This window comes from Poromitra crassiceps (genome assembly GCF_964638095.1).
Source record: "Poromitra crassiceps genome assembly, chromosome: 27".
In the NCBI taxonomy this organism is placed as follows: domain Eukaryota; kingdom Metazoa; phylum Chordata; class Actinopteri; order Beryciformes; family Melamphaidae; genus Poromitra; species Poromitra crassiceps.
Window position 1 is genome coordinate 3,310,457 of NC_139650.1, and position 11,896 is coordinate 3,322,352.

At 39.2% G+C, this 11,896-nt stretch overlaps 1 protein-coding gene across 1 annotated transcript in view; it reads right to left on the reverse strand.

Moving 5' to 3' along the window:
• ankrd52b (ankyrin repeat domain 52b) overlaps nt 1-11,896 on the reverse strand; it is a 40,501-nt gene that overhangs the window by 18,012 nt on the left and 10,593 nt on the right. The window contains exons 16-18 of the mRNA XM_083662018.1: nt 11,244-11,355; nt 11,017-11,088; nt 9,606-9,807 (exon numbers count right to left, since the gene is read on the reverse strand). Coding sequence (XP_083518144.1) covers nt 9,606-9,807; nt 11,017-11,088; nt 11,244-11,355 — 386 coding nt within the window. The remainder of the gene's footprint in view (nt 1-9,605; nt 9,808-11,016; nt 11,089-11,243; nt 11,356-11,896) is intronic.

The window sequence follows — 11,896 nt, forward strand, 5'->3', positions numbered from 1 at the left end:
CCATTAATTTGCATCCCTGAAAGTAATAGAAGTCAAAAGGATGCATGGGGACTGGCCCGGGGCCCTGGTCCATCATGTAAAGTTATATTTTAAATAATAATGATAATGATAATGATAATAATAATTGATAATAACATTATTTATAGCACTTTTCTAAACAAAGTTACAAGTTTACATAAAAATGAGAGACAAGAGGAGTAACAATTAGAACTAGAATGTCTACATTTCCTACCGAAAATGTAATTGTGCTTGCTGTCCTCGCCATGCACCGCCTGCCTTGCAAGGTCCCTGCCCATGCAATTAGGGGGACTAAAGCTTAATTTATACTTATTAGTGTTAATTTCGTCCACGAAAACTATGAGGAAAAATGTTAGTCGACTACCTTTTTCCCCAAGACTAAGACTAGACTAAAATGTTCAGACTTTTAGTTTTATTGACTAAGACAAGACTAAAATACTCAAACTTTTAGTCGACTAAAACTTGACTAAACAAAAAGAGGACAGGGTTGACTAAATATGATAAAAACTAACAAGGACATTTGACACAGGACTAAGACTACGACAAAATAAAAAAATAGATGACAAAATTAACATTAATTATAGACTGTTCCCCCCCCCCCCCCCCCTCAATGCAGCAGTTCAGGTTCCTGTGCTGCAGCATCATAGATGTAGCTGACATGTAGCTGTCTTAAAAACATTTACAGTAGTTACAGCAGAACCCGCCCAGTCTTAGCTAAGGGTCTTATCTATATGTGTATGAGGCATTGTGTTCCCAAAATGTACAGCTACTTGCTTGTCTACATTCTATCCAGAGAAGACTGAGTGCTTTCCGCACAGCCAGGCTCCCTCCATTCTCCCCTCAGCTACGGGCTGACGAGAGGGAGATACCTTTCTCTTCTGGAGGTGACGACAACAGCTCTTGGCTGAATGTTGGTAATTGACGAGTTGGGAATGAGAATGAGTTGATCATATCTGTCTGACCCCAGGAAGAATAGCTAATGGGGATCTTAAATAAAGACAAAAGACAAGACATATCTGTCACCTTTTTCACCTCTCCATTAATTTGCATCCCTGAAAGTAATAGAAGTCAAAAGGATGCATGGGGACTGGCCCGGGGCCCTGGTCCATCATGTAAAGTTATATTTTAAATAATAATGATAATGATAATGATAATAATAATTGATAATAACATTATTTATAGCACTTTTCTAAACAAAGTTACAAGTTTACATAAAAATGAGAGACAAGAGGAGTAACAATTAGAACTAGAATGTCTACATTTCCTACCGAAAATGTAATTGTGCTTGCTGTCCTCGCCATGCACCGCCTGCCTTGCAAGGTCCCTGCCCATGCAATTAGGGGGACTAAAGCTTAATTTATACTTATTAGTGTTAATTTCGTCCACGAAAACTATGAGGAAAAATGTTAGTCGACTACCTTTTTCCCCAAGACTAAGACTAGACTAAAATGTTCAGACTTTTAGTTTTATTGACTAAGACAAGACTAAAATACTCAAACTTTTAGTCGACTAAAACTTGACTAAACAAAAAGAGGACGGGGTTGACTAAATATGATAAAAACTAACAAGGACATTTGACACAGGACTAAGACTACGACAAAATTAAAAAATAGATGACAAAATTAACATTAATTATAGACTGTTCCCCCCCCCCCCCTCAATGCAGCAGTTCAGGTTCCTGTGCTGCAGCATCATAGATGTAGCTGACATGTAGCTGTCTTAAAAACATTTACAGTAGTTACAGCAGAACCCGCCCAGTCTTAGCTAAGGGTCTTATCTATATGTGTATGAGGCATTGTGTTCCCAAAATGTACAGCTACTTGCTTGTCTACATTCTATCCAGAGAAGACTGAGTGCTTTCCGCACAGCCAGGCTCCCTCCATTCTCCCCTCAGCTACGGGCTGACGAGAGGGAGATACCTTTCTCTTCTGGAGGTGACGACAACAGCTCTTGGCTGAATGTTGGTAATTGACGAGTTGGGAATGAGAATGAGTTGATCATATCTGTCTGACCCCAGGAAGAATAGCTAATGGGGATCTTAAATAAAGACAAAAGACAAGACATATCTGTCACCTTTTTCACCTCTCCATTAATTTGCATCCCTGAAAGTAATAGAAGTCAAAAGGATGCATGGGGACTGGCCCGGGGCCCTGGTCCATCATGTAAAGTTATATTTTAAATAATAATGATAATGATAATGATAATAATAATTGATAATAACATTATTTATAGCACTTTTCTAAACAAAGTTACAAGTTTACATAAAAATGAGAGACAAGAGGAGTAACAATTAGAACTAGAATGTCTACATTTCCTACCGAAAATGTAATTGTGCTTGCTGTCCTCGCCATGCACCGCCTGCCTTGCAAGGTCCCTGCCCATGCAATTAGGGGGACTAAAGCTTAATTTATACTTATTAGTGTTAATTTCGTCCACGAAAACTATGAGGAAAAATGTTAGTCGACTACCTTTTTCCCCAAGACTAAGACTAGACTAAAATGTTCAGACTTTTAGTTTTATTGACTAAGACAAGACTAAAATACTCAAACTTTTAGTCGACTAAAACTTGACTAAACAAAAAGAGGACGGGGTTGACTAAATATGATAAAAACTAACAAGGACATTTGACACAGGACTAAGACTACGACAAAATAAAAAAATAGATGACAAAATTAACATTAATTATAGACTGTTCCCCCCCCCCCCCCTCAATGCAGCAGTTCAGGTTCCTGTGCTGCAGCATCATAGATGTAGCTGACATGTAGCTGTCTTAAAAACATTTACAGTAGTTACAGCAGAACCCGCCCAGTCTTAGCTAAGGGTCTTATCTATATGTGTATGAGGCATTGTGTTCCCAAAATGTACAGCTACTTGCTTGTCTACATTCTATCCAGAGAAGACTGAGTGCTTTCCGCACAGCCAGGCTCCCTCCATTCTCCCCTCAGCTACGGGCTGACGAGAGGGAGATACCTTTCTCTTCTGGAGGTGACGACAACAGCTCTTGGCTGAATGTTGGTAATTGACGAGTTGGGAATGAGAATGAGTTGATCATATCTGTCTGACCCCAGGAAGAATAGCTAATGGGGATCTTAAATAAAGACAAAAGACAAGACATATCTGTCACCTTTTTCACCTCTCCATTAATTTGCATCCCTGAAAGTAATAGAAGTCAAAAGGATGCATGGGGACTGGCCCGGGGCCCTGGTCCATCATGTAAAGTTATATTTTAAATAATAATGATAATGATAATGATAATAATAATTGATAATAACATTATTTATAGCACTTTTCTAAACAAAGTTACAAGTTTACATAAAAATGAGAGACAAGAGGAGTAACAATTAGAACTAGAATGTCTACATTTCCTACCGAAAATGTAATTGTGCTTGCTGTCCTCGCCATGCACCGCCTGCCTTGCAAGGTCCCTGCCCATGCAATTAGGGGGACTAAAGCTTAATTTATACTTATTAGTGTTAATTTCATCCACGAAAACTATGAGGAAAAATGTTAGTCGACTACCTTTTTCCCCAAGACTAAGACTAGACTAAAATGTTCAGACTTTTAGTTTTATTGACTAAGACAAGACTAAAATACTCAAACTTTTAGTCGACTAAAACTTGACTAAACAAAAAGAGGACGGGGTTGACTAAATATGATAAAAACTAACAAGGACATTTGACACAGGACTAAGACTACGACAAAATTAAAAAATAGATGACAAAATTAACATTAATTATAGACTGTTCCCCCCCCCCCCCCTCAATGCAGCAGTTCAGGTTCCTGTGCTGCAGCATCATAGATGTAGCTGACATGTAGCTGTCTTAAAAACATTTACAGTAGTTACAGCAGAACCCGCCCAGTCTTAGCTAAGGGTCTTATCTATATGTGTATGAGGCATTGTGTTCCCAAAATGTACAGCTACTTGCTTGTCTACATTCTATCCAGAGAAGACTGAGTGCTTTCCGCACAGCCAGGCTCCCTCCATTCTCCCCTCAGCTACGGGCTGACGAGAGGGAGATACCTTTCTCTTCTGGAGGTGACGACAACAGCTCTTGGCTGAATGTTGGTAATTGACGAGTTGGGAATGAGAATGAGTTGATCATATCTGTCTGACCCCAGGAAGAATAGCTAATGGGGATCTTAAATAAAGACAAAAGACAAGACATATCTGTCACCTTTTTCACCTCTCCATTAATTTGCATCCCTGAAAGTAATAGAAGTCAAAAGGATGCATGGGGACTGGCCCGGGGCCCTGGTCCATCATGTAAAGTTATATTTTAAATAATAATGATAATGATAATGATAATAATAATTGATAATAACATTATTTATAGCACTTTTCTAAACAAAGTTACAAGTTTACATAAAAATGAGAGACAAGAGGAGTAACAATTAGAACTAGAATGTCTACATTTCCTACCGAAAATGTAATTGTGCTTGCTGTCCTCGCCATGCACCGCCTGCCTTGCAAGGTCCCTGCCCATGCAATTAGGGGGACTAAAGCTTAATTTATACTTATTAGTGTTAATTTCGTCCACGAAAACTATGAGGAAAAATGTTAGTCGACTACCTTTTTCCCCAAGACTAAGACTAGACTAAAATGTTCAGACTTTTAGTTTTATTGACTAAGACAAGACTAAAATACTCAAACTTTTAGTCGACTAAAACTTGACTAAACAAAAAGAGGACGGGGTTGACTAAATATGATAAAAACTAACAAGGACATTTGACACAGGACTAAGACTACGACAAAATTAAAAAATAGATGACAAAATTAACATTAATTATAGACTGTTCCCCCCCCCCCCCCTCAATGCAGCAGTTCAGGTTCCTGTGCTGCAGCATCATAGATGTAGCTGACATGTAGCTGTCTTAAAAACATTTACAGTAGTTACAGCAGAACCCGCCCAGTCTTAGCTAAGGGTCTTATCTATATGTGTATGAGGCATTGTGTTCCCAAAATGTACAGCTACTTGCTTGTCTACATTCTATCCAGAGAAGACTGAGTGCTTTCCGCACAGCCAGGCTCCCTCCATTCTCCCCTCAGCTACGGGCTGACGAGAGGGAGATACCTTTCTCTTCTGGAGGTGACGACAACAGCTCTTGGCTGAATGTTGGTAATTGACGAGTTGGGAATGAGAATGAGTTGATCATATCTGTCTGACCCCAGGAAGAATAGCTAATGGGGATCTTAAATAAAGACAAAAGACAAGACATATCTGTCACCTTTTTCACCTCTCCATTAATTTGCATCCCTGAAAGTAATAGAAGTCAAAAGGATGCATGGGGACTGGCCCGGGGCCCTGGTCCATCATGTAAAGTTATATTTTAAATAATAATGATAATGATAATGATAATAATAATTGATAATAACATTATTTATAGCACTTTTCTAAACAAAGTTACAAGTTTACATAAAAATGAGAGACAAGAGGAGTAACAATTAGAACTAGAATGTCTACATTTCCTACCGAAAATGTAATTGTGCTTGCTGTCCTCGCCATGCACCGCCTGCCTTGCAAGGTCCCTGCCCATGCAATTAGGGGGACTAAAGCTTAATTTATACTTATTAGTGTTAATTTCGTCCACGAAAACTATGAGGAAAAATGTTAGTCGACTACCTTTTTCCCCAAGACTAAGACTAGACTAAAATGTTCAGACTTTTAGTTTTATTGACTAAGACAAGACTAAAATACTCAAACTTTTAGTCGACTAAAACTTGACTAAACAAAAAGAGGACGGGGTTGACTAAATATGATAAAAACTAACAAGGACATTTGACACAGGACTAAGACTACGACAAAATTAAAAAATAGATGACAAAATTAACATTAATTATAGACTGTTCCCCCCCCCCCCCCCCTCAATGCAGCAGTTCAGGTTCCTGTGCTGCAGCATCATAGATGTAGCTGACATGTAGCTGTCTTAAAAACATTTACAGTAGTTACAGCAGAACCCGCCCAGTCTTAGCTAAGGGTCTTATCTATATGTGTATGAGGCATTGTGTTCCCAAAATGTACAGCTACTTGCTTGTCTACATTCTATCCAGAGAAGACTGAGTGCTTTCCGCACAGCCAGGCTCCCTCCATTCTCCCCTCAGCTACGGGCTGAGCAGGGACTGTAAATACGGTCCACTTGTCGTTGCTACCGCTGCATGCCGACACTGGCCCGGGTGGGCAGCATCACCATTACCTACTTTCCCTGGGAAAGAGTTGCCAACACTGCTTCGAATTACAATTACTAGTACAAGCGCATCAGCAGATTCAACAGTTTTCATTGACTAAAACTAGACTAAAATGTGAACAGTTTTCGTTGACTAAAACTAGACTAAAATACTTATGGTTTTATTTGACTAAGCCGAGACTAAAATGCTCAAACTTTTAGTCGACTAAAACTTGACTAAATAAAAACAGGATGAGGTTGACTAAATATGATACAGAGTAACAAGGACATTTAACACGGGACTAAGACTAAGACTAAATAAAAAAATAGCCGACAAAATTAACACTAGTCCAATCGCGACCCCTTTAAAGGACTATATGTATTTTTCCCCCCCGAATCCAATGTCGCCATCCGTGAGTCTGTACGAGTTACGCTTGCGGAGATACGTCCGCCCAGCCTGCAGCACTACAGGAGAGAGATAGAGGACAGTGGGGGGTTGGGGGTTTCAAGTCACTGACCAAACACTCTATTTCAGTGATTTCTGTCAGAAAATAGAGCCATTTAACACTTATTTGAACACAAAAACATTGCTGAATGTAGCTTTAAGTAGTTATGGGTCGGCCTATGTGAGTAGATGCGGAACGTCCCAAGGAATCCAGGGAAAAAATAAGTTTGATTATAGACCCTACGGTTCAAAAGTTATGAACCAAACATAAAGAGGGCTGTTATAGCGCCACCATCTTGTCAATTGGTGCAATTCTTTCATGGATAGTAAAATACCCCTCTGTGAACCTCCCTAACAAGTTTCGTAGCTGTACCTAGTATGGTTTCTGAGATAGTTAATTTAATGCCTTATTTGTGTCAACATCATTCTCTTTACCCAAGATGCAACACTCCTGCTCAGAGTTGCTCTTAAGCTCTATTTATCTGGTCAAATCTCACCGGATTCCTGTTTGCAGTACACTTTTTGCATGTGTTTTTTAACAGAGAAGAGTTGCAGCTGCTCAAAAGACAATATGTAAAATGTATGAGTGAGACCATGAGTGATATAGCACTTGTAATACAGGTATAGCCATGTCTGAAGTCTACATAATAGCGTGCGTGCGACAAGTGACAAGTGTCATACAAGAAGGAAGGCTGGCCATAATGAGAATGAATCTGCACTTCCTGCCGCCCTTCAAAATAAAACCATTTAGAAGGGACAGGCACTGAATGCTGCTATAGCGCCCCCTAAAGGCTAAATGACAAAATACTTCTGATATAGGCTCAGAGTACATCCCTCCACACCTGTACCAAGTTTGGTTAGCATCGGACGATTTTTGTGAAATAGGCCCCACCCACAGAAGATTGGAAGTGGATTATATCGCAACGGTGCATTTTTTTCAAAAACTTCCAAATCAGTGTTGTGCAGGACAGTCCCCACATGATGTGTGCGTTGGTTTGGTGAAGATTGGACAGAATTTCAAGGAGAAATGGCAAAAAAACGGTTTTGGTCAAAATGCAAAATGGCGGAAAATCTAGTCAGACGCAAATGGGCGTGGCCTAGTTGAGTAGATGCGGGAGGACCCAAGGAATCCAGGGAAAAAAGAATTTTGATGATAGACCCTACGGTTCAAAAGTTATGGACCAAAAGGTAAGGAGGGCTGTTATAGCGCCACCATATGGTCAATTGGTGCAATTTTTTCGGGGATAGTAAAAGACCCCTCAGTGCACCTCCCTACCAAGTTTGGTAGCTGTAGTGGTTATGGTTTCTGAATTACAGCTAATTTACTGCAAGATTTTGCAAGATTTTTCCAAACCCCATGCAAGTCAATGGGGAAAAAAATGGCGCTTAATGGCGAATTGCGGCCAAACCGCTTTCACAAGCCCTTAGCAAAGTCATAGCATACATGTCCTCAATGAGCCGGTCATTTTGAGGTCTGGCATGTCTATGTGGCGCAAAAATTGAGGGAGTTATTACGCGCCAAACTTTTTGGCAGATATAATATGAATAAGTATGTGGGATTTCAAGATTGTGCCTTGCTTGTCAGCAAGCACAATAAAAAAACAATTTAGAAGCAAAGCAAAAATCTACAATATAAAACAGGCAAATAATAGTAGAAAAATCATAATAATGAGTAATGACCCCCCCCATATTTCTTCTTGACAGAGTTATGTATCTCTCTACTGCAGACACCATGCATCATGGTATAAAGAAAGATTTTTAACCAATAGATCACCATGAAACCTCCCCAGTTGATTACTTACATTAAGACAAGTAATTATTTTCTGTATTACAAGTTTTCTGAATGTGTATAAAGTCATGTATTAAGATATATAATAAAATGCAATAAATAGAATATAAAATACTTTGAATAACTTGTTTTGCAGTACGCAGAGATCAGCACATTCTTTTATAACATATATATATTTGTTTTTATACATACACACGCATATACACTTACCACACATAGGAGCAAGGGGTACACTGTGAGCAGGTTGAAAACATGTGTTGTATGCAGTGTTGGGCAAGTTACTTTCAAAATGTAATATACTACATATTACTAGTTACTTTCATTTGAAAGTAATAAGTTACTTTACAATATTACTTTCTGTGTAGAGTAACTCATTACTTATTACACTACTTTTGCATTACTTTTACCAAAACAACAGCAGCAATAGAATGACATCGCCGCCCCGGAACATCCCGAAAAATAATTTCAACCACCTTGAAGTCAGTGTAAACAATCCAAAATTCTAAATGTTATTCTTTTCCTTTGTTATTGTCATCTATAGTGGTTATTTGCATAAAAACACATAGTTTGATTAGGAAATGATTGTATCTTTTTTAAATATGTGCTTTAATTTAATAAAATGTAACTCAATTTGTAACTTGAGTTACTTGACAAAGTAACTGGTATAATATTACTGAAATCCTATAAGTAATAAGTTATATTACTGAGTTACTGCTAAAAGTAATATATTACATGTAATATGTTACGTTTGTAATGAGTTACCCCCAACACTGGTTGTATGGCATCTAACAGCCATTTTAACACTTAATGGAGCAGCACATTCTATTCATGTGCTGATACGGTCGTTTGAGAGTGAAACCTGTAACATTTGCGGGGGTCTGCCTGACTGACTGCCTCGCCGTCAGAAAGCCTTTATTTTGTCTTCTCAGTTCTGCTGAGTGCTCCGCCTCCTTACTTCATAATGAAAGTAGGAACACTTGTTTAATGCAGCTGATGTCCTGAATGAAAATCTGGCAGAATCAACGTCATTTAGAAATGAGATCGGCGCTTTGTATGAATCGAGATTGTGATTTTATTTCGATTAATCGTGCAGCCCTAACACACCATCCCACCCTTGCATGCTGCTGCTTCTGGAGGGTGAATTAACACACACGTGCGCGCGCGCACACACACACACACACACACACTCACCTGCAGCGTGGAGAGGAGTCCACTTGTGCTGGTGCTCCTTGAGTGTGCAGGAGGCTTGGTGTTTCAGTAGCACCTCTGCACAGCGGGCGAAGCCTCTCTGGACAGCCAGGTGGAGCGCAGTGCGGCCCTCGATGTCCCGCACATCCAGACTCACTAACGTCTCAGAGAGCAAACGCAGAGCCTCGCAGTGACCATTGTACGCCTGCACAGTAGCGGCAGAACACATCAAAAGAAGAGGAAATGACAGGTGGTTTTTAATGTGTGTTTATTTCTGTCATGGAGCCAATAGAGAGGCAAAGTGAACGTCACTTCCTGCTTCAGCACTGTACCAGAGATTTTCATCCGCCATTTATTTTCCCATAGACATTTCGTAAAATTCTTATATAAATAGTTTTACTTCGTCAAACCAAACGGTTCGGCTATATTTAGAATTGGGAGAGACCATAGAACATTTCACTCAGACCAATTTTTTTTTTTTCTTTAAATCCGTGTTTTTTTTAACGTTTTGGTCTAAGTGAAATGTTATGTGGTCTCTCCTGTTTCTAAATATATCTGAACAGTTTGGTTTGAACAAGTACAACTATTTTTATATGCATTTTATGAAATGTCTATGGCACCAAAAGGACTAAACGATGAACTGTTACTTAACATGTTTCTATGATCCCCTTCTATTCCTTACTTTTATAAATTTTTTAAAAAATTTCTATTATTCTATTTTTCTATATTGAACTATGTATTCTAATAACTTTTACTAATTTTGTCCTTGCAGGGTTTGTTTTTTGCCTTAGGAATCTCTGGAACGACACATAAGCCGTAATTTGTTGTTGATTTTTGTAGACTATTATAATATTCTCTTGAATGTAAATGTTGATCTCTTTTTTGACTCCTCCTGTGAGGCTCACAGGGACCCACCTGATACAGACTCATAGCCGAGTACTCTGTGTGAACCTCACCTTATTTATAGACTATCTAAGTATTTTCTAAACATGATTGTTAATGTATTTCACTGTGTGCTAATTGATGATGTGTAAATTGTGATGCCTCTCAGCCTGTCTCTCATGTGGGGCTGTGATTGGCTCAGCCAAAACAGCCACTCCTTATTTAAGATGGCTTCTAAATGCCCATAACCATTTGTTTGAAAAAGGTCTGAGACCGAAACGTTACAATTAAATTTATTTTTGCAAGTTTGGACAGTGTGCGGGACTCTCTTTATTTTTGTGTGAATTATATCCTTGTCCTACGCACCTGCCCCAAGAGAGATGTGCGGAGTTTTCCTTCGAATGAAATGTCTATGGGAAAATAAATGGCAGATGAAAATCTCTGGTACAGTGCTGAAGCAGGAAGTGACGTTCCACTTTGGCTCGTGTGATATGGGGCATTTGATTAAGGGAGAATAAGTAGGTGCACTCACAGCTAAGTGCAGAGGACTGACTGGAACATTACTTTCAACTTCACCCAGACAGTTAAAAGATATCTCCAAGAGCTGCAAGTTGGGGGAACAGGAAAGATGAATTAGGTTAGGTTAGATGAATTAGGTTAGATTCATTAATTAGGTTTAGCATACACTCATTAACCCTGGAATAAAACAATTAGACACTTAGCAGAAGCAATCTCTCAGGAATCAGAGGAGTCACTCACTAGTTCCAGGTGCTGCTTGTTCCCATGAGCGGCTGCATAGTGGACGGCACTGTAACCCTTGCTGCTCTTCAGAGTTGGGTTCGCCCCGTTGTCCAGCAGGTACTCTAAACATCTACACACAGACAGAGAGGAACCCAATGTACTAAGTATTGACCAGAGGAATCAGAAGCCCATGTAATCCTGTCCAGTCTCTCTACTGTATATCTTCCCATAAGATCAGATAATCAAATAAATAAGTTAAATAGATACAGTGGCTTGAAAACATTCACTCCATTACATTTTTAGTAGCAGAGGGAAGAAGCAAGCTGCAAAAATCTACCCTTGGCTTCAGCTTCTAATAAAGTGTCCTTTAAATCAGCGTTTCTCAACTGGTGGGTCGCGACCCAAAGGTGGGTCGCGGGGCCGTTTTGATTGGGTCGCGGACATTGGCCAATTTTTTTTTTTTTTTTTTTCATATTTCATTTGAGTTCAATTCAGATTATTGAAACTGGATTAGCCTGACCAGTTTTACTTGTTTAACAAGCTGAAGCATATGCTCTGCCTGTAATTCAAGAGAAGTCTGCATTTTCATTTCATATTTAATTTTAGTTCAATTCAGATGATTGAAACTGGATTAGCATGGCCCCAGTTTAATTAAAAGTTATGACCAGTTT